We start from the raw sequence: 22,840 nt of genomic DNA, 5'->3' as shown, positions 1-22,840 counted from the left end.
CCATGTGAACAACAGCATGGCTGCCGTTCAGCTGCCATTGTAATGATATAAACGCTTCAATCAGCAGTTTCCCTGAGATGTCAAATGGCATGTATATATTTATATTTGTTGAATGAAGGTCCCTTTATTGGGGACTCACTTAACTAGTTGAAATGGACTGTTGTCAATGGCACACAATGGGTTAAATACTCTAAATTTGAAATTTAAGTGTTATTGGGGGGCCGAAACCTGGGTGTTTTTGTTTTTCATTTTATTTTAATCAATTTTAGTTTTGACCCTATCGGTCTATTCATTTATCATTTTATTTATTTAAATATGTGGATAAATATTCACAATACAACAATGTGATGTCCACCTTTGTTTTAATGGGGTTAAAATAAAAAGACCAAAAATAGTCACTTGTACAATGAATGAAAAGGTCATTAACTAGTTATTTGTTTGATATCCTTTTATTTATTATTAAGATTATTTTAAACCTGCACACATATACAACACATTGTTATGGATATAATTAGACAAGCCTATAAAATAGAAATAAAGGAAATATTTTTTTTCTTTATATATTTTACGGGTGAAAAGTGACATTTATCTTTCATGAAAATAGAGAAATTCGGTTTGCTTTTGAAGTACATTTATTTTGCTGCATAACAAAAATTAAACAAAATGACAATGTTGTTCATGACTTGGCCGTGGGACAAAACATTTTGAAAGGTCATCAATAGTTAGACGTTAATGTTATCGACTGTTGAGAAAGGAGGCGGGTCTAAGGTCGGGGCAGCCGCTGATTGGACAGAATTCCACCCCCACCAATGTTACGATGTTTCCGGTCCAGGCGTGCACGCATGCGCAGTGACCCCTCTTCCACCGTCTGATATTTTATTTACTCCCCAAACCAAGATGGCTCCTGTGAATGTGTCGGTCCTATAGCAAATCGAGGATGCGAGTAGCTGCCGGAAAAACAACTTTCCCCCGACCGTCGCATCCCCTCGATTCCGATTCGTATGGTTCGGAGGAGGCCTCCACCTCCCCGTAGCCACTGAACAGCCGTTGGGGCTTTGCGGAAGCGTCCTCAAGGCACCGATTCGGAGTAGTTTGGCCAAGTATCCTCGTCTCCCCCTCGCCGTGTGTCCGGAGAGAGGTGCGTGAAGGCGCTCATCCAAATGGCCGAACCGAGAAAAGTGCATTTTGTCACCCTGTCGGCCTTCGCGGCCGGGGCCGCCGCGTCGGAATCGAGGAAACGGCGGCTGGAGGACGAAGCCGACTACAACTTGAGCGAAGACGACGAGGTCGAAGCGGCGACGACGACGGTGGTGGCAGTGGCGGACGGCTTGACAGAGACCGGGACAGGAGGTACCGCCGGCCGCCTCGCCAAACCCGGCGAGAGGGAGAAGGACAAGGTTGTAGCCGAGAGGAAGGCGACTGTGCGACTCAACCTGCCACTCAGCGAGCCCGACGACCGCGCCTCAGCTGAGTTCAATTACGGGGAACTCCTCCACAACCTGCAGGTACGTTCCCCGTTCTCGCGAGTGAACCGGACTCGGAATTTTATCACACTTTGCCGTGTTCGTGTGGACTTGCCATGGTTTGGATAAGACGAAAGTAGGAGGAGGAGGAAGGTGGGAGTGCACCTTGTCCTTATGTGGATGACCAGCGGATAAAGACGGCGGTAGGGGGCTTCTTGTTCAACTCCCGATCCGCTCCGTGAGCAGCGTTTTAGGGTGTTTGACACGGGGGTGCTGCTCGCTACCTGTGCCTGGGTCTCGCCTCTTGCCCAGCAACAGTCACACGCACTAACAGGCAGGCAGGCAGGCAGGCACACAGCCATTAGAGGCGTCCACATGCGGCATCATCGCCTCTTCTTCTCCTGCTCGCTGGCCCTCTGGCTGCAGATGAGTGATGAGCACCAGGATGGAGCATGTCACACTCCACCGGGGGCCCCACCACAGATTGTTTTAGTTAGACCACTTGAAATCAAACGTGCCAAAAAAACTCCCTTCGACTTGGCTAGAAGTATTTTTTATGTATTGTTTTGGGTAAAAAAAAATGGGTCAAAGTGAAAGTAGATTTTGAGCAAGAGTTTGCGAATAAAAACTATTTTTGGTGATTTAAAAAAAACCAAAACAAAAATCTGGCATTGCGCATTCACAATCATACCATATTGTATGCAATTATATTGTAGTTTTATATTTTGTCAATTAGTAAAATATTACAAAAGTAATTCAATTCAAACTAGTGGCACTCTTTAGAGAAGCAGACCACCCCCTCTCTTACTTTTGCCCCAACTGTTGTGTTGATTAATCGCATATTTTATCTTTGCCCTCAAGCCTCAATGTCAACACTCTTTGTCGTCTTGTCATATCACCAACCGTGCAAATTTGAGTTATTGCAAAATTCTTTTTCTGACCTTTGTGACCTTTGAACTCACAACCCCAAAATTTAGACTCACTTCATTTTCATAGAGAAAAAAAACAGAAATTTCACATGACCCCAACCTGAAGTCATTTTAAATGGAAACCTTGTGTTTTTAAGAACAATAAAAAGGTGAACATCATGAATGGTTATGGTTCAGACCAAGCTAATATGGGAATGGCTCAAAAATATGGAATGTAAAATTTAATTCCCAAAACTAACAACCGTATCAGATTTAATCAGACCATTGCACTGCAACTAAACATGAGTGACCACACCTGGGTGTGCTTTTATACAAAGTTGTGTGACCTTAATCATGCCTCCAACATGAGATTGAAACAAAGGACAGGATTATCAAACTTCTTGGAAAAGATAAAATCATCCTGCAGTTGTGAAAATGATGATGAAAGATGGTTAATGGCCAGACATCAAAGTGTAATAACAGAAAACTTCAACCAAATGTCTTGAAAGCAGGATTAACAACCAACAAACATGAACCAATGCAAAGAAACTGAAGTTAACATGATCGAACTGCGAGAAATATTGGGATTTACATACAGGAAAACATAGCGAAAGCCATCACAAACACCTAAACACAACAAAGTTCCAATGGTCAAAGAAAAGCTGTGGATGGCTGGATGAAAGTTATAATAATTTCATGATGAATTAGGCATCCACATTGGGGAAGGTAATTTAATGCAAAGAAAATGAAATTTAATGAAGACAACTAAAAGAATACGTATAAGCAAATGTTTGGACACACTTCTTATCACAATAGTTGAAAGGATGTTTTGGGATCATCATTTGTTTTTCAAGACATTCACGGATTTTGCTATGGAATAGAAACTGGGAAAACAGAATTGCGGTCATAGCGTGAAATCTGTGGTGGAATCCGAAGAAAATGGTTCATGACAAAGCCAGATATGCTAAACTAATCTAGTAACCGCAATCAGAGAAAGGTGGTGCTAGATTAATGAAGGGAACTGTTTGTCACGTATTTAATCTATTATAAAAGCTTGAGGTGATGCAACAAAGCATTACTTGTATGTTTGCCTAATCATTCCTTATATTTTGTCCTCGGACGTGAGCAATTACATAATTTGTTTTCCCCCTCTACTTGATCCCAAAAATAATTGTTAAGGATTTCCACACATATATTTTTACTTAATTTCTTTTGTATTGCTTAGAACCAGAAACTTTAAATCTGAAAGGTTGTTTAAGGTGGTTAATATCACCACAAATGATTTAGATTAGAGGTTTTTGGAGAATGTTCTTAAAACACCAGTTATATTTACTATATTTTTGGATTATAAGGTGCGGGGGTAGTGTTTTTTAGTCCAGATCGCCTTATTTATCAATTAAAGTTTTTTGGTGAAAGTTTCCCTTAATACATATGATGTGGACACTTGTGTATATGAACAAATACATTGTTGTAAATTATGTTGGGTGCCTTCTAATCCAAATTTTTGTATCAATACTTATCATGTGTATTGGATTTGTTCAAATAGTATTCAAATTAAAAAAAATGAAAAATAAAAATGAAATTCCTCTTGTTTGGCTTTTGATACGCAATTGTGTTTTTGTTATAGAAAAAGAACAAATCTCCTAGTGTGAAACCGGTTCCCAACCCCAACCCCAACGACCCTTTCAATGATGACGAGCGGGAGCGACTCCAGGTGGAGGCGCTGGCAAAGAAGTTTGAAAATAAATACGTGAGTTATTATGAGATTTATTCATGCCTTTCTTTGAAATTACACAACCAAAACCACTTCTTATAAAAGCCCATTACAAACAGTTTTATGAAATCACATAGTTGGTCAAGTCATTTGTAAATGTTTTCAGGAAATAAGAATTCCTGTTACAGTCATACCTTGACATGCAAGTGCATCCAACATATGAGGAATTTGAGATACGTGTAAAATTACCAGCAGATATTTGCTTTGAGATGCGAGTCAAATTTTGAGATGCGAGCATACGAGACAGCTAGGTGGTCGAGATGCGAGAGGCTGCTTATGATTTAAGCACATTGTCTTTTTCCCTCGTGCAAACATCTCTACAAGCACTGGGTGGAGCATTGCGTTTTTTTCCGTGTTTTTTTTTGCGTTAGTGCAGAATTCAGGGAAACAATGGGTCCAAAGCAAGCCGGTGCAATGAAGGGTAGTGCGAAGAAAAAGCGTATGATGACAATCGATATTAAGCACGAAATAATCGTAAAACATGAGTAGTAAACGTGTGACTGAGCTGGCTCGGCAATACGTATGGAGAAGCAGGAAGTCGGCCTTGAAAGCCACGGTGGAATACATGAACCTCTTTGCCTTGGTTATTGCACAAGGTTTAAATTTAGTGTGATGTAAGATTAAAACTTTTTTTAAGTGTGTGTATTGGAATCATAAGTTCATTTAAGTTAAATTTAAAGTTTATGTTACGAGCGGATCCGTCAAGTCTGTCTCTCTCTCTTTCATCTTAATTTGTATTTAGTTCATTTCTATGGGAAACGTTGATTTGAGATACGAGTAAATTGACATACGAGCTCGGTCCCGGAACACATTTAGCTCTTATCTACTTTGGTTCAACTTTTTCAGATTACCTGAAGTGAATCGACACCGTTGTCAAGAAAAAAAATCATTCCTATGAAGCTCGTTGGTATTCTTTAGTTGTTTTGTGAGTGTCATTTCGGTACCCGGACATTTCGTCGACGGACACTTCGTCCCCGGACGTTTCGTCGATGGACACTTCGTCACTGGACACTTCGTCGAACAGACATTTCGTTGACAGACACTTCGTCGCCACACAGTTCGCCTAACCTTAACCATTATTAAAGAAGACAAAGGAAATTCACATATTCTTTGTTAAACTGTATACTGACTAGATTTCCGATGCGCGTTGTGAGGCATTGTGAGGAACGAATGGACCTGTTCTTAAAATGGCCGACAAGCGATGACGTCTAGCTCCGTTGCCTCACAACGCGCATCGGAAATCTAGTCTGTATATACGATACCTATGGGAATACCAAGCAAAAAAAGGAATACGACGCAGAATGTGAATTTCCTTTGTCTTCTTTTTAATAAAATAATTTTATGTATTGCCTTTTATTTTAAAAATGGAGCGCTAATCGTAGGAACCGTTTCGTGCATAGTGTGTTTAGAGACGAGCACATCTAGTACTTGCACATACCCACATTTTAATGTGTTTGTGTTGTCGAGCGAGTTTTTGCTATTTTATTTTCTTTAACGAAGAATATGTAAATTTCCTTTGTCTCTTTAATAGTGGTTAAGGTTAGGCAAACTGTCTGGCGACGAAGTGTCCGTCAACGAAATGTCCGGCGACAAAATGTCTGTTCGACGAAATGTCCGTCCGACGAAACGTCCGGGGACGAAGTGTCCGTCGTTAAAATGTCCAGTCACGGTCATTTCAATACCATGGCTGGGACAATAATGCTATGAGGTTCAATACATGTATTAAAATCAAAGGAGAAGCAGAAGGGTACACAAACTTCAATGGTTTCCATAATTGCACTAATCAGTTTCCCTTGTATGTAAGAACTGCCGTTACTATTTTTGCAAATGAATAAATAAGTATATAAATAAGGTAACATTTGGTTTGCTTTGAATGATATTTTTTTCTTTAAAAATGAACAGGCCCTAATAGACTACACTATGTATTTGACGAATGCCGCAAACTTGAAGAGCGTCACTATAAACAAATCACTTTTTTAATCATTATTTTAGATCCATGATGTTTTTAAGTTGAATAGATAGATTCATGGTTTTCGTCATTGACATGACCCATTGTTGGTTTATTTGATGTTGTAGAGCAACATGACAAAGAAGAGGAAGGACAGGATGCAGGATTTGATTGATATTGGTTTTGGTTACGATGAGACTGACCCCTTCATTGACAATTCAGAGGCTGTGAGTAAACCCTCCCACAACTTTATTCTGTATTTAATAATGTCAGAACCCCAGTTTCTCTTAGGTAAGGTCCAATTTACATCTCTGTTTTTGTTGCCGACTCATCTGTACCGAAGACAGAGACTTTGACTGACACTTTAGGTCGCAGTCAAATCTTAGCTAAAAGCATCTTACAGCACGATTAAACATTTATTAGATGATCAAAGCTTGATTCATTATTTAACTATTTACTTTGTCAGTCAGTGGAGTTTGATCTTATTTCTTTGCATGTATAAGTATCTTTGGTCTACTATTCACAGCCTGGATTTATGATGTAAGATTCACGTGGCACAGTTCTATTTTTTTCTGCAGTCATGTAGCACACATCAGATAAGGGTCATGGCATTGTAATAAATAACAAAATAACCACAATATTTTGAATACACCAGCCCAAAAATCAACATTACACAGAAATTAAATTAACGAACTGAACATGCAAATTTGATACGTTTCAATACAGCCACATGAACGGATACACACTTAAAACAGAAGATTGTATACTACAGAGAAAATGTTAAAAGTTGGGGATCATTTCACACTTAAAAAAAATTCCAATGTGACTATTTCACAATCAAATTTACAGACTCCCAGGCCACTCAACCCCAGGCACCGCCTTTTTATAGTTGCTCACATTCTAAGTTATAGATACAACAGCATTGATGGTGAGTAGATTTAAGATTGGGCCGAAAAAAATCCGGGCCAGGCCCTAAAATCCGCAGGCCCGACAAATTAAATTGATTTGCAGGCCCGAGCCTGAAGCAAACCCGAAATGTCATATTTTATTTGCGAGGACTCGGGACTCCTGAGGAGGGGGGGTGATTAAGATAACAAATTAAAGCCTGTCTTTTGTAACAAAATCTAAGTTAAACAAGACTATATAAACATTTACATCTTCAATATGATAATATAGATGTTTGACGATCTATACCTGCGCCACATTGACTACATTCACGAAGCCAACGCAAGTTTCTCAAGCATATTCAGCAATCAATTTGAAGCTTTCCCACAACTCACTCTTACAGTCTTTTCAGTTCTACTGTCTTTAGTTTATCCTTAACTTCTTGCTTTTCCATATTGCGGAGGGGAAGATTATTAAGAGGGCGGTGGTCACGTGACGTGCGCAGAGCATGCTCTGGTTCTGCGGCTCCGCCTCCAATTGCAATTATGTTACACCACCTTGTCTATTTCATTCCTTAGTTTAGTATCCACACATCGTTTTAGTATACTTTTTTTTCCAGCGAGAGAGAAGCCCGACCTGAACCCGACGTAAAGATTGACATTTTAGGCTGATTTTCGGGTCGGGTTCGGGTTCGGGCTAAAGATCTCACCTCTAATGGTGAGTTTGGCAACACCAAAAGTCACAGACGTACTCCATTTTAATTTACCGGTAGTCCAGAATTTGGATCCAAAAATGAACTAGTTATTTGAGTTATTCAACCTCCATCAATGTCCTTGCTCCACTAAGGGTGTTTTAGTTTACTTAATTCAATGTACTACAATGGCGACAAACTGCTTTCTGTTTCTCCCCCAGTATGACGAGCTGGTACCCGCCTCTTTGACCACAAAGCTGGGCGGTTTTTACATCAACACTGGTACGCTGCAGTTTCGAGCGGCGTCCGATTCTGAGGGAGAGGACGGCAAGGTCAGCTTAAAATCAATGTCCAGCTTACACAAGCGAATACAAATTTGAATGGTTAAGTGACCTTTAGCACTCTAATTTCAGAACGCGAATGACAATAATGAGCAGGCTAAGACGAGGAAGAAGGAGATGGTCCACCTGGAAGAGAAGAAGGGAAATGAGCCGAAACAAGGGTAAGCCGTCAATGCGTCTTATCGTCTAAATGCAGACAAAAAAAGCACAAAAATCTACAAAACTTCCTCAAAACTTGGTCAATTTTTCGCATCCGTAAACTCATCGAAGGCTTGTCATGCCTCTTTGGGCCGCGGGCATGCCGACTCGTTGTCAGTTTGCAGCCACCTTGGAGAAAAGCGCCTATTATCTACGCTCACATAGGCCAAATAGTCAAACGTGAAAACAAGAGCTAAAAATAACCACGGCTGCCATTGTGCCTTCACGAGGGCGGACGATGTGGGCGACTGCTCATTCACGCTGCAGTTTAACAACACCAGAGCTGTCAATTTGTTCAGTGTAGCATCAAATATGTTCACTAGGGCCTTAATTGATTAGATGCTGTGTTGATCGCTTACAACAAATTGTGTATTTGCTGTGTCATTTCCAGATAAAATGGAGTACACTGTCATTCTTAAAGGGAAAGAAAGCATCTTGTATAGATGTCTCAGCGAAATTGACCTATCTATTGATAGAACATAATATATGATGGGTACAGAGAAAAAACTACTATGCACACTATATTTTAGAGTATATTATATTTATATTATTTCATGTTTTGGTTAAAAAAATGACCATGTGAAATAGGCTTGCTCAGAGGACCTAAATATGCAAATATATAGAATCTCTTAGAAGTATGATGACAAATAAAATAATGTTTAAATAGAAAAAGAGGACACAGCTTGGGAGTGCAACCATTGTGTGAGTAATTGTGAGCACGTAAATCACAGAAGCGCTGATGCATTCAAAACAGATAAAAGTAGATAAGAAAATAGGCATACTATAGTTTTTGTAACTTGGCAATATATCTGCGTCTTTTTCGATTTCCCGTGTGGGATACAGGCAGAGCCTGCATCAATTATTGTGGCTATTAACGCTGACGAGTGGGAAGGACAATCTGAAATACTCGTGATTGGCTAAAATAGAACTGGCATTTAAGAATGCGAAATGGTTCTTTTGCTGACATCCTGGAATTATTGCCTTTTAAGGGTATTTTTTTTGTCTGGTACACAGCATAGTAAGTATTTTTGCGAATTGTTAGATAAGATTCCCGCTGGAATGCATGTGATCAAAACCTTGTCATGCGCACTTTTATTATCGTTATTGTCAATGAGATGTTGAAAGGAAATATTTACTCGACAAATGACACTGAATTTCACTCAATTTTCTGCAGTGTGGCAGCTGTCAGCTTCCATCGTCCCGAGAAGAAAAAGCGTAAGAAGCTGATGAAGGACTCTTTGTGTTTAGCGGCAATGCTACGCCGCTTCACCATGGAGAAGGAGCAAATGAGGAAAAATAATCCCAGCGTGGCTCCCACGGGCCTGGCGGAGGGCGTGGCCAACAAGCCCTCCACCGCAGACGCGGCCAAGCACCTGTCTGACTCCGCCCATCAGCCGGTCATCACCAATACGGCCGCCAACAGCGACCTCCTGCTCGCGGACCTGACTGCCGACCCCACCATGATGTCGCTGCTGGGCTCTGCCAATGAGAAGGAGCTTCAGGACCTCCTTGGCGACCTCGACTTTGATTTATTGGATGGTGACCAGCAGCACGCCGTTTCTGCAGTCAGGGAAAATGGCATTCTGGGAGTCGGTGCGCCCGGACAAAGAGGAGCAGCGTGCGGGGGTGTTCATGGGCGAGGCCCGGGGTCTTCCAGTGGACTGTTTTCCCCTCCGCCGCTGCCTGGGGGGCTGCCGCAGCCTCTCGTCAAGCGCATCGAGGACCTGCGGGCGGTGAGTTGTTTGCTGCCGATGGGCAGGGCAAATGTTTAAAGCCAGAGTGAGGGGAGAAAAGTAATACAGTGGCACCTCTACTTACAAAATAATTAGTTGTAGGTGGTTTCATAAGTAGAGTCACAATTCACATATAAATGTCCAAATCCGTTCAAAGGTCCCCATTGCAACCCCCTAAACCAGGGGTGGGCAAACCGGTCCTCGAGGGCCGCTGTGGGTGCAGGTTTTTGTTGCAACCGATCCAACACAAACAGTTTAACCAATGAGATTTCTGCAGAAAACAATAAGCACCTGACTACAATCCACGGATTGCTCTTGTAGGACACCAGATTGGCGAAAAGGTGTCGTCTTTATGGGTTGGAATGAAAACCTGGCCCCACTGCGGCCCTTTGTGGAATAGTTTTCCTAAATCCTTTACAAATGATAGAATTGTACCAATTTTGAATGAAATATGTGAGAAAGACAAAAAAGAAAATGATTTATTTGGCCATTAAAATGAAAAAGACATGCAAAGACATTTTCCATTCCTAGGTGAGGGAAGAGGAGGAAAACTTTTGGCAGCTGAAATAACAACACACAGTATTTACATTTCAAGGGATTTTGAAGTTTCGTAACATGAACTTCGTTCGTATCCAGAGACAAAATTTCATAACCTGAATATTTCTTATCTAGAGACGTTTGCAAGTAGAGGTACCATGCATACTTAACAATTTACAGAGCAAGTGAGTGTTTGGGGTCTTTTAAAACCCTTTTTTCCACAAACACCTGCCATGGCACCCTTTTTCTTCATAACACACTTCTCGGCCATAAAGCCGAAATAATCCAATTCAGCTTTTTCAGCGTCACCTTGCATCCTCTTTTATAAGGTTTAGCTGAGCTGCAGCCGATCGATTGTCAATGTGGTGGGAAAAAAACAGATTAGGAGAGAAATGGTCAAATTTAGCAGTAGTAAGCATCCATGCTTGATTTTTTTTGTCTTGTCTGTGAACATTTCCTAAATGTAGCATTGCAAAAAATACCAAATAAGTTTAAGAAGAATATCAGTGTTGGTTTGCACAGCTGCCTGGCCTGCTCTTGTTTGCTGACTCAGCTGTTTTTCTCCCCACAGGCTTCTCGTCAGTTTGATCAGGAGGGCAGAAAGAAATTTTTCACCCTGGACATGAATAACATCTTGTTGGAGTGAGTACGACAAACTCCTCTTCTCTGCTTGGTGTCCCCCATAACTCGTGTTATCCGTCTTGTGCATCATTCGAGGCTAACCTTGTTGCGTGTCCTCCATTAGCATCGAGCTACAGGTGCAGAAGCAGGCTCCTGAAGTGCGCCTGGGCATCTACGCTCACTTGGAGGCCTTCGTGCCGTGTAACAAGGAGGCGCTCCTCAAGCGGCTGAAGAAGCTCAGCCTCAAGATCCAGGTGAGGGCGGCTCAGTGCGACAACGGGCTGCAACCGACGCCACCACCCCGCAACAAGGTGCGCGACACACTTGGATGTAACTTTTCATCTGCTTTTTTATATTTCAGCTCAGTATTGTATATTTGTAGTACAGTGGTACTTCGAGATACGAGCTTAATGCGTTCCGGGACTGAGCTCGTTTGTCGATTTACTCAAACTCAAACGAACGTTTCCCATAGAAATGAACTAAAAACAAAAATAATTCGGTGTGGTGGTTTAATAGTACTAAAATGTGTTTTATAGTACTAAAATTTGATGGATTTCGCGGAGGGCGAGAGAGAGAGAGAAGGGGGGAGGCTTTTTGCTCGGTAACGCGCTCGTAACATAACATAAACAAATTTAAATGAACTTGGATTACGATGCAGACACTCAAAAATAAGTTTAATCTAACCTTGCACTAAATTTAATTCTAATTTTGTATTAAATTTTTATACCTTTTTTCTCCCGGGTTGGCTCTATTTGCCCCGCCTCCACCCTGACTTTCAGATGCAATCTATCGAGGGTTGTTTGCTTTTGTCTTCCCAAAATGATGCACACAAATGTCCTCACAATAGGATAACGCACGACCACTTGCCAACGAGAAGTAGTATATACTCCGCTCGTATTACCGAGCAAGCTCCTCCGCCATTCCGCACCGACTAATGGGGAAAAAAAACACTGAAAAAATGCAATGCCCCACCCAGTGCTCGTAGAGACATTACACAGGGGAGTTGCGACCAGAAAGACAGTGCCCATGATGTTCTCATGAGCAGCCTCTCGCGTCCGCTGTATGCTTATATAGCAAAATTTGTCTCGTATCTCAAGATAAATATTTGCTAAAAAAATTACCCGTATCTCAATTTGCTCGTATGTCGGGGCACTCGTAAGTCAAGGTATATAAATAGTGGATCAATTTTTGAGATACAGTAGACTACCTATCAAAGTGGCGGCCCGGGGGCCAAATCTGGCCCACCGCATCATTTTGTGTGGTCCGGGAAAGTAGATCATGAGTGCCGACTTTCTGTTTTAGGATCAAATTAAAATGAAAAGTATAGATTTATATTAAATTTTCAGATTTCCCCCTTTTAAATCAATAATTGTATTTTTTAATCAATTTTTTCTTTGTTTTTAGTTCAAAAATCATTTTGTAAAATCAAAAAATATATATAAAAAAGCTAAAATAAACATTGTTTTAGATCTATAAAAAACTGAATATTCAGGGATTTTAATCCAGTTATTTTAATCCATTTATAATAATAAAAAATCTAAATATTATATCTAAAATGGTCCGGCCCACATGAAATCGAGTTGACGTTAACGCGGCCCGCGAACCAACCCGAGTTTGACACCCTTGCAGTAGACCCTCGAGTTACGACATTAATTCATTCCAGAGTTGGGATCGTAAGGTGAAATCGGGGGACTTTAACCATGGCAACAACGCACTTGTAAATGAACAAACAAATTTAAATTAACTTGGATTAATATATACAGACACACTCAAACATAAGTTTAATGTAACTTTACACAAAACTGATTTTTTTTTTATTTGTTTTTTTACCTTCATTCTGGGCGGGTTAGCTGTTTTCCACGCCTCCACCCTCACGTTTGCTATCGATGGGCTGTTTGCTGTTGTATTCCCTTCAAAATATTCCGAAAATGATGCTCACAAATGTCCTCACAATAGGATAACGCACGACCACTTGCCAACGAGAAGTAGTCTTGAATGAGCGATCGCGGGAGCTAACAGGCTAAGGAAGGAATAACAGCCTACCCACCGATTGATTGTGGGTTATGAAGTTTTATTCCGAGAAAGGGTGCCATTGGCTATCGGTGTTGTGCACGAGTATACTTCATTACCCAGAAAGCCCTCTTATTGCCCGCGCATGCGCGTTGTGCGTTTTCTAGTCCATGTGTAGCGGAAACTTGTCTGAATAAATCGTTCAGTGCTCGTAGATATCTGTTATGCACGAAAGAGATGCAGCAAAAAAAGACAGTGCGCTACAATGATAAACACCCTCTCATGTCATGGCCACCTGGCTTGGTCGCATCTCGAAAATTTGATCGTATCTAGGGCGAATTATTCGATCAAAATTTTCATCGTACCTCGAGCATGTAGTAGGTAGAGCTGATCGTAAGTCGAGGTACCACTGTATTCTTGTTAAAATTAACACCATTGACAGTGAGCACACCACTGCCATCCACAGAGTGAATGTGCAATTACACTTTATTCTAGTAATAAAAAATAATGTTTTTCTAAGTCGGATGCTTCTAGGCATTGATTTGTGCCCCCCCATGTCATTGCTTGGCGCCCAATAGTTGAGAACCACTGGTCTACAGTATGGCAGGACATCAGTCACTGCCAACAGTTGTCATGTTGTTGAGTATTTCCTCTTGTCGGCTCTTTTCTAATCCCAAATGTGTTCTGCGTAGGCCGCTGATTCAATAATGCGTGCTGCTGAAAATCGCTCAAGCTTTGTTGAACAAACAAATGAAAAAAAACCCTCAGCTTATCTAACTTTAGCCCATCTTCTCTCTCTTCTCCCTCAGGATGACCGGATGCATATGCCTCTGCTGGAGATGAAGCTAGCCGTGTGCAGTGCGATGCCCGCGCAGATCGCAAGGTACAACATGGACTGCATGGCCAAGGCGGCAAAGTGAGTTCAAATGGCATTATTTTAAGTTTGGCTTTCATCTTACTGCTGTCATTAATGTGAATTAGCAAACTTCTGCTATCCTTTCACCTGCTCTTGGAGAAAAAAAAACAGACTTCATGCCCAAAAAGCTTTTGGAGGACAATACAAAACCTTCCGTTTTGGTGCTAGATATCAGACAGCACTAAGCTAGACCTATTTATTTTGTATTCTAGCTGTTTTAAGGTTGCTTGAATTGACCTAGCTGTGACTGTGTGCATATGCAGGCAGCAGTCAGAGGAGGGGGAGAGGAACGGATCAGAGGAGGAGGATGAGGAGAAACCCGGCAAAAGGGTGATGGGTCCACGGAAGAAGTTTGTCTGGGATGACAAGCTCAGGTATCAACTGGACCCAATTCTTTTGAAATCTAATGCTACATTTGTTTGGTGGGGAGGTTTTTCTACTTGATGCTTTCTGATACAGATGTCTTCCCACGCACTATAAAAATAACCCAAGACTTCCTTCACATGATGTTTTTCTCCTCCACAGTGTCATCTTTCTATTTTCTTTATCACCATTACAGTTCAGTTCATACTTGTTTTTTGTGTGTTCATGTGTATGCAGGAGTTTGCTTTGCACTCTGGTGCAAGTGAAGCTGAGCTGTTATGACATGGAAAGCCAGTGTTCCCTATCTGTCGAGGACTACCTCAAGGCCTTTTTGGAGAACGAGGTTAAACCACTGTGGCCCAAAGGCTGGATGCAGGCCAGGTCGGTTGGCGTGCGTCTTTGTCACTTTCCTGTTTACGCTTTGATTTCTATCAAATGTCAAACCAGGCATCTTAACCAGCATTTTTCTACAGCAGGGTTGGCCAAACCGATCCTCGAGGGCCGCTGTGGGTGTGCACGTTTTTGTTCCAACCAATCCAGCACAGACAGTTTGACCAATGAGATTTCCGCAGCAAACAAGAAGCACCTGACTGCAATCCACTGATTGCACTTGTCGGACACCAGTTTGGTGAAAAGGTGTCCTCTTGATGGTTTGGAATGAAAACCCGCACCCACTGTGGCCCTTTGTGGAATAGTTTGGACATCCCTGTTCTACAGCAACAATTCCTAACATTTCTCTCACGGTGGACCGGTAAAGTTTTTCCTATTTTCTTGCGGAACGGGGGTGGGGGGGCGTTTGCACGACGACTAAAGACAAAAGCAGGGTGGGAGGCTCACGACATCTGAATACAGAGGCAGGAACGTAACATTGCAGCTCAAAAAACGATGAAAAGTACCAAGCACAATTGCGTTTATATTAATTATTATTAACGACAGGCGGCCTGGGGGACTGGAGTTGAGGGTTCGATCCTAATTGGGTCTTCACTGTGTTGAGTTTGGAAGTGGCCCAGGGGCTGGGGACCTATATTCCTCGGTGTCATAAATTGTATTTGTGTTGTGAACATTTAAAAAAAAAAAATATAAGTATGAGTTAATTATAAATATCAGTGAAATATGGAACTGTAAAGGCAAATTGAATGACCCTCGGTTTTGAAATCAGTAGGCAGAGTGAGTTTTTGTTCAACAATTATTCTTTCTAAAAACGTAATAGAACGGAAACATTGCAGGGCGTTTTTCTTCCACCATGGTATCGGTAAGAGGTGAAAAAAAATCAAATAAAATGTGCTTAATAACACTAAAATGTATCAAAATAACAATTATAAGAAATGTTGGGGCCTTTTTCTAGGCGATACATATAATTAAAAAACAAATAAATAAATTCCCATCACATTGCAATTAATCTTTAAAAAAACTTAAAAACACGAGTGTGTTTGCGCCATGACCACCAGAGGTAGCACTTTGCATTGTTATGATGTCCTTTCTTTTTCTAACAGTCGCAACAGAAACTAAATTAGAAGCACTGCATTCAGGGGTACCTTTTTCCCATCTTTCATACAACTTTGGTCCACTTGTACAAGATTTTTAAAGGATCTATTTGATAGTATAATGAGGACCTGGAATGAGAGAATTTACATGTAAAATGCGACTAACGAATGAAAAATCCAAGTCAGGGCAAGCGCTTCTGCAATTAATTTTGTAAGTAGAGGCACCACTGTATAAAAAATGTATTTTTTAAATCATCTTCAATGACGGTACTTAACACTATCATGATGGTAATTTACTGGCTACCATTTTAGGAAGACAATGTATTTTGTATTTCTTCAGGATTCTGTTCAAGGAGAGCGTTTCTGTCCACATTCATCTCACTGGAAGTCTGTGAGTATTTCTCCCTTGCTTGAGCTGAATGTAAACACAGGGCATGTAGAAAGGATTGTCAGTATTTGTTGTTTCATTCCGCCATACAGAGCCAAGAGGCGAGTACTGCCTGGGCCCAAGGCCAAAACTAAGGTTGGATGGAAAAAAAGCCCATCATGCAGCCCTTCCTTCCACCTCTGCGTGGCTGATGTTTATCTGTGGTTTGTGCATTCCAGGAGGGCGTGTGGATCCGCAAACCTCCGCTGGCAGTGCCCCCTACTCTTTGCGTGCCCACCTCGTCCGCTCCCTCGTCCCGCCCGCCGCCTCTGTCTTCGCCGTCGGAGCTCATCTGCCTGTCGGACTCTCTGGACGAGGACCTGAGTGCGCCGTCTCTGGACTCCATCTCGCACGCACTGGCCCTCCTCAGCAACGCTGCTAAAGGCCTGGGCCCCTCTGACAGTCCTCTGTCGCCTCCTCCTCCGCAAATTCCCACCTCCTCCCCGCCCCCCGTCGCCCCCCACTACCCCTCGCAGGTCACCTGCACCTCCTCCAAGATGGCGAGCGCGACGTTGCTGGGGAAGATGAGCACGCCGCCCTCGCTTCCCGCTTCTTCTTCTACCTCTTCCAAGACACTCTGCAGGCCCTCCGACGCCGCCTACAGTCTGGTCAAGACGCCGGGCACCCCCGGCCAGAGACACGTTACCTCGGCGCCCGCCAACAACAGGCCCGGCGCCATCGTGGTGGGCAAGATGCATCCGCACCCTGCCCCGTCGCCCCCAAAGCAGCGCCCGCCACCCACGGCGTCCCCTCTGATGCCTCCCCATCATCAGAAGGGCCTGGTCGGCACCCCGGCCGGTACCTCGGGGGTCCCTCAGAGTGTGGTCAAGGGCAACGGCGGGGCCATGCCACCCTCCCCGCAGTCCCGCCCCGTGCCCTCGCCTCACCCCGCCACCCTGTCGCCGTCCTGCCGCGTGTCCTCGCCGTCGCCCGTGTGCCTGACCACCTCCTCCCTCCAAAGCAAAGCCCGCTCCCAGCACCCCCTGCCCAATTTCATCACGCCCATGCAGGCCACGCTGACCAAGCCCCCTCACAGTACAAACTCTTCCCCCATCATTAAGCTGACGCCTCGGCCACCGCCGCCCACTCCGCCCCCCTCGTCCCCGTCCTCTTCGTCCCCCTCGCCCTCCTCCTCGCCCTCGCACCCCCCTGGCCCCAAACACCAGTATTCACCCAAAACTTTCCGACCGCCTTTCGGCATAACAGGTAGTGTTCTAGGGTCCACAGCGAAGCAGACGCAGGGCGCCTTCACGGGGGCGCCCAAACCTCCCACCGCCGCCAGTGCCCACAACTCGCCCGCCAACAAGACCTCCTCCGCCGTCGGTCACGTTAGCAAAACGCCGCCTCCGTCGCCTTCGGTTTTGGCCAATCACGGCCAGAGGCAGAGGCTGGTGGGTCTGGTCGGACAGACTTTGAAGGCGGGGAACGGCTGGTCCGCTTCGGGAGCTTTGGCCACGCCCACCACCACATCGCACCTCTCGCAGGTAATATTTGTTTTTAATCAAAGCATAGCTTCAGAGGATAGGAGTGTAGTAAATGCATCATGGGACATGTTAAAGACACAAGGTAAAACGGTCAAATTTCCATTTGCTATGCTAATTTATGATTTTTAAATAGCCATGACTCCATTTTTCGAGTTCCCTTCAGTAACTTTTTGGGGGCTGACAGCACAAATAGAGGGATAGCAAAAGATTACCCTATTTTTCAAACTGTTAAGTCGCACAAGAGTAGTTACCAAAATAACATGCAATGAGGAGGAAAAAGTCGCACTGTTGTCGTTATTTTAGGGCGGGTCATTTTTTTTACTTGATAACAAGCATACTTTAAAGTAAACAAAGTTTAATGGTGAACAACAGACTAAATAGGCACCTGTTAAAATAACATTTAGTTTTTTGGGGGGATAATTCGGAACAGGTTTTGCACAATGTTACTTTTGCTCAAGAACTTTTTCTTCCCTAAAGAAATTAATCCCATTTTTGAAGAAAAAAAAAAGGAAAATTTTATTTTTAGGCCAAGCCCTACACGGGGGTTATTTATTCCAGGTGTTTTCCCCCTGCTGTGTGTTCAGGTATCGGCGGGCTCCCCCCTTCTGGGCGGCCCCTCGGGCCTACCCCTGGGGTTCGGCATGCTGGGGGGCCTGGTGCCCGTCTCGCTGCCCTTCCAGTTCCCTCCGCTGCTCAACTTCAACCCCCCCAGGGCCCCGGGTCCCGCCGGCATGGGCTCGGCCCCTGGCTCCAACTCAGGATATCCGCTAGCACAGAGTGACCTGTTGGGTGAGTGCTGCACATTTTTGACAGGGATTCATCGTGTTGCTTCTTTTTTTTTATTACAAAAATGATAGGACATCATTTTGGATAGTACTGAACAGTTAAGATAAGGAAAATGTCTTTTTTTTTATTGTCTTTGGTTGTCGCTATTTGATTTTATTTGACACTGCTAGCTAGCATGAGAGCAAATTCATTCTTAACAGCTCATCTCATTGTAAATGAGAAGCTGTTCTTAACCAATTGTACCTAGTGGAAAAAATGTTATATAAATACATGTAGTTTAATAAGTCAGGCAGACCTGGTCCCGATTTCATGCCGCTTTGAATCTGGTTTTGGTTAGAATGTACTAGTCATATTTTAAAAAATGTATGCTGTTTAGTAATAACTAGATTTACTGTATAATTAATTATCATCTAAACATTTTTTTCCAGCCAATGCCATGAAAAGTCTAGTGTAATATTAAATTATTTTAAATAATATAAAGCAAATACGGGCACCAAAAACCGGTGATCCATAAGAGTGCCGTTTGGACATTACATTTTCTTTTGATTTAATTTGAAAAATTATTCTTTAATAGCGCTTTACACGTTCTGTTTTACTTGAGTATAAATAAAAGTAAAGTTAAAAAAAAAGCTGTTTAATCAAAAACTGACATGTTTAAGAAACAAAATCTCAAAAAATGCTCAGTTTTTCACAAGCGAAAATGGGATGAGCTTCACCAATTTCAAAAGAAATAAAAATCCATTGCTGTTAAAAATATTTCTCAAACATTTCCACAGGTTTCACCCACTGGCAGAGTTATTGAATATGAAAATATTCTCTCGCTATTAAAACTGGAGCAATGTTGCAGTTGTATATATTTAAGCTATTTGAAAAAAAAAACTACAAAAAAATGTAGTTTTTTCAAATTTTGATAAAGATTAAATTAACTCTTTACAATGGGAGATCTGCCCGTTAACGCTAATCTCTCAGTGCCATTGACGGCGCTAGGCATCCAATTCACTCTGACTGTGAAGGTCCAATGAAGGAATGCCCCTCGACTGGATGTCTAGTCGCATCAATGGCAGCTAACTAGAAAAAAATCGATCTCGTTTGTAAAGCCTTCATTTTTTTATTTTCTCCCCTCAGATCTGTACAAGAGTCTCCAAGCCGGGTCGCAGGCCGCTCTACCTCCTCACTTGCAGCTGGCTTTCTCAGGTAAGACTGACAAAAAGCCGACCAAACCGACAGCAACAACAACAAAACAATCCAATTTTTGACGAGCCGAACCTAATTTGCGCTGCCATCACTTCGCCAGACGCCAACCAAAGTCAGGGCGGCGACAAGCGCAAGCCAAGCCACTGAAAGCTGTGAGCACCATCATGGGACTCTTTTTGATTGACTGACTATTGGGCCAATGGGACGCCGCAGAGCTTTTCTTCCTTTTTTTTTTTTCTTTTTGGGGAAAAATTGACCTGGTCGGACTTTGGAACCCAAGTGATTTTTTTTTTTTTTTAGAACAAGGCAGAGCAGGTAAAGAGATTTATTTTAGTGTTATTATTATTTTTTTGTCAACATGTTTACATCAAGCGACCTTGATCACTGTGGAAGGAAAGGACGAGAGAATTTCTATTTAAATGGCGGAGCCGAGTTCTCGACAAAAAAAAAATAGAAATCTGACGCTTATTTTTCGTTGTCCCTTTGTTTTTTGGGGGGGAATTTTTATCAACGCTTCCCGTTCTCCCACCCCCACTGACTGTTAAATAGTAGCTTAAATTATAAATATTGATAAATTATTTGTAATTCACACAGGGACGGTGAGTGTGTGTGTCGGAAAGAGAGAAACGTGTGCGTGCATAGAGTTAAAAATAAATAAACTAAAATAAAAAGAAAGAATATACTGTTAATTCCGCATTTTCTAGATAATACGGAGCGATCGTTGCACAGGATGTTTTTCTTTGTTTTGGGTGGTGTTTTATCACACTGGACCTTTTTAAGGCGGCTCCGCGAAGACTTGAAATGAGAACGTGAGATAAGATTGTAGCCATACTTGAATGATTTTTTTGTTTTTTGTTTGTGGAATTGTCATTTCTCAGATTTATGACACACGCCTTAGGTTGAATATGTTAGAATATGTTCTATGCATGAGAGAAATGGAATAGCAGTATGGACCGGAAGCCCTTCCTTTCCCTTTGCGATCTGTTCTTCCTTGTTGCGTTTGTGTGTGTGCGTGTGTGCGAATGTGTGAGACATGGATGCACGAAGAATGACGCCAAAGATTGTTGTTGTAGCCCATCCCTCCTGTCTCGCTTGCCCTCTCTTCAACAGTTGGGTGTGAAAGGTACAAGTGTGCAGACAATAAGACATTTCTAAACCGAATTGACTTGGTGGCTTCATCTGGTTTTATTTTTTTCTATTAGTTTGGGACAAAAAAATTGATCCTGTGCGTCAAATACGGAATTAAAACAAAACAGGTGTTTTCCATGATGACTCTGATTTCTCTCTGGTGAAGGGGGCAGCGTTCCACAGGATGAAAAACGGCGCCACTTCTCACGGTATGTCGCAAAGCATAAAAATCCAAGTATGTAAGGACCCGCTTTAAATCGTTCCAATTTTGATTTGTAATAATTTATTTCCCTGCAACTTATCCTCACAAGGATGGCGGGGGGTGCTGGAGCCCATACCAGCCAATTAAGGGCATCTGGCGGGGGACACTGAACTGGTGGCCAATCGCAGGGGACAAAGGGGACAGCATACCTGTCAACCTCTGCCGATAACTGCCCTTATAAATGATTATGATTCCCCTTACAAACCCCCCAAAAAACCTTACAAACACCGTACGAGTCGTACGGTGTTTGTAAGGTTTTTTGGGGGTTTGTAAGGGGAATCATAATCATTTATAAGGGCAGTTATCGGCAGAGGTTGACAGGTATGAGACAGACAAGCATTCATGCTCACACTCGTATACCTATGATCAATTTTAGTGTTCTCAAGCAGCTACCATGTATTTTTTTTAGGATGTGGGAGGAAACTGGAGTACTTGAAGAAATCCCACACATGCCCTGGAAGAACATGCAAATCCCACACAGGATTGTCCAACCCCGAAGTTGAACCCTCGAACTGTGAGGCTGACATGCTAAAAACTCTTCCAACGGGCTGACTTGTTCAGTAGTAATGTTAACAAAAAAATAAATGTATTTTAAGCAAATTAGCGGCCCGGTGGGGGAGTGGTTAGCGCGTCGGCCTCACACTGGGGGACCTGGGTTCAAATCCAGGTTGGTCCACCTGTGTGGAGTTAGCATGTTCTACATGGGCCCGGGTGGGGTTTCTCGGGGTACTCCGGTTTCCTCCCACATTCCAAAGACATGCATGGTAGGCTGATTGGACAGCTAAATTGCCCCTAGGTATGAATGTGAGCGTGAATAGTTGTTTGTCTCCTTGTGCCCTGTGATTGGCTGGCCACCAATTCAGGGTGTTGTCCCCCGTCTCCGGCCCGCAGTGGGCTGGATAGGCTCCAACACTCTTTGCGACCTAGTGAGGATAAAGTGGTTCAGAAAATGAGATGAGATGGTGTTAAACCAAAAATTAAAATTAAGAATGCCAAACATTGGGGTTAAAAATCAACACATTTGACCTCCCTTTTATTATTAACTCCACCCGTACTTACAGACTTTCCAAGTTACAATATTTAGCCAAGCATTTCAAAGAAAACATTTGATTCAAACAAAGCTCATGGGAAAAAAAAAAGTTAACAATGAATATGCTTTATTTTCCTTATTAAAAGGGAAAACAAACTGATTATTGTCTAGAAATGCAAGTAAGTATACAAGAAGAAATAACACTGGGAGCGAGTATTTGTAGTGGAATGAATGCCTGCTGGATAATAACAATCATCAGCAATGTAACACTAGTATCAACTGATTGTTAATTAACTATTTGAGGATGTTAAAGCTTCCAACCAAATGCAAAATATGCTGTACAATAATAACTATCTTAACTCACGGGCCCGCAATAGATAGCAATTGGGCAAGTTCAAATGGAAAAGCACATCTATCACCCTCAATGGCAGCCCGTGAGTTCAACATCTAATCCAGAGCCAAAAAAAAAAAAGAGTTGAACAATGATTTAAAAGTAGCGCTGGCGCATCACCGCGTGCTGATATGAAGCGACACGAGAAAACCAAAAAAATGCTTTCTGCCTTACTTTGGGAGCAAAAATCCTCGGCCGTTGACGTTCTTACTTAGTGTCTAAGGCACTTTTAAAGAAACAGACGTTGAATCTTTGTCCTTTTCCAC

The 22,840-nt window shown here is 42.5% G+C and overlaps 2 protein-coding genes across 10 annotated transcripts in view; one reads left to right on the top strand and one right to left on the bottom strand.

Annotated features, from left to right (window-relative positions):
* Positions 1-866: 866 nt before the first annotated feature.
* Positions 867-21,027, top strand: LOC144077629 (ubinuclein-2-like). 2 transcript variants are annotated; one of them, XM_077605505.1, is made up of 17 exons: positions 867-1,505; positions 3,999-4,121; positions 6,222-6,320; positions 7,891-8,001; positions 8,083-8,171; positions 9,383-9,941; positions 11,050-11,120; positions 11,224-11,353; positions 13,919-14,025; positions 14,289-14,399; positions 14,626-14,769; positions 16,213-16,263; positions 16,353-16,395; positions 16,479-17,783; positions 18,368-18,572; positions 19,695-19,763; positions 19,864-21,027. In XM_077605505.1, the coding sequence occupies exons 1-17, from the start codon at positions 1,161-1,163 to the stop codon at positions 19,908-19,910; spliced, it is 3,609 nt and encodes a 1,202-aa protein (XP_077461631.1). In that variant the 5' UTR covers positions 867-1,160; the 3' UTR covers positions 19,911-21,027. The 2 variants fall into 2 exon arrangements, with proteins under 2 accessions (XP_077461631.1, XP_077461630.1); XM_077605504.1 differs by having other exon boundaries at positions 11,224-11,410.
* A 1,142-nt stretch (positions 21,028-22,169) lies between these two features.
* LOC144077099 (myosin-10) overlaps positions 22,170-22,840 on the bottom strand; it is a 46,424-nt gene continuing 45,753 nt past the window's right edge. For all 8 annotated transcript variants that reach the window (XM_077604567.1, XM_077604571.1, XM_077604569.1 and 5 more), the window contains one exon: positions 22,170-22,840. This exon is cut by the window's right edge and continues 691 nt beyond it. The gene's annotated coding sequence lies outside the window, so the exon portion shown is untranslated.

This window comes from Stigmatopora argus, chromosome 7, assembly GCF_051989625.1.
Source record: "Stigmatopora argus isolate UIUO_Sarg chromosome 7, RoL_Sarg_1.0, whole genome shotgun sequence".
Classification (NCBI taxonomy): Eukaryota; Metazoa; Chordata; class Actinopteri; order Syngnathiformes; family Syngnathidae; genus Stigmatopora; species Stigmatopora argus.
Note: the sequence above shows the minus strand (reverse complement) of the source record. Positions and strands in the feature narration are given on the sequence as shown.

What these genes read in the sequence shown, in the direction of transcription:
- LOC144077629 (XM_077605504.1), top strand. Translation starts at nt 1,161, where the DNA reads ATGGCCGAACCGAGAAAAGTGCATTTTGTCACCCTGTCGGCCTTCGCG. An exon ending in ATTCATCTCACTGGAAGTCT is followed by an intron (nt 16,264 to 16,352) that starts GTGAGTATTTCT and finishes TCCGCCATACAG; the next exon opens with AGCCAAGAGGCGAGTACTGC. An exon ending in AGCACAGAGTGACCTGTTGG is followed by an intron (nt 18,573 to 19,694) that starts GTGAGTGCTGCA and finishes TTCTCCCCTCAG; the next exon opens with ATCTGTACAAGAGTCTCCAA.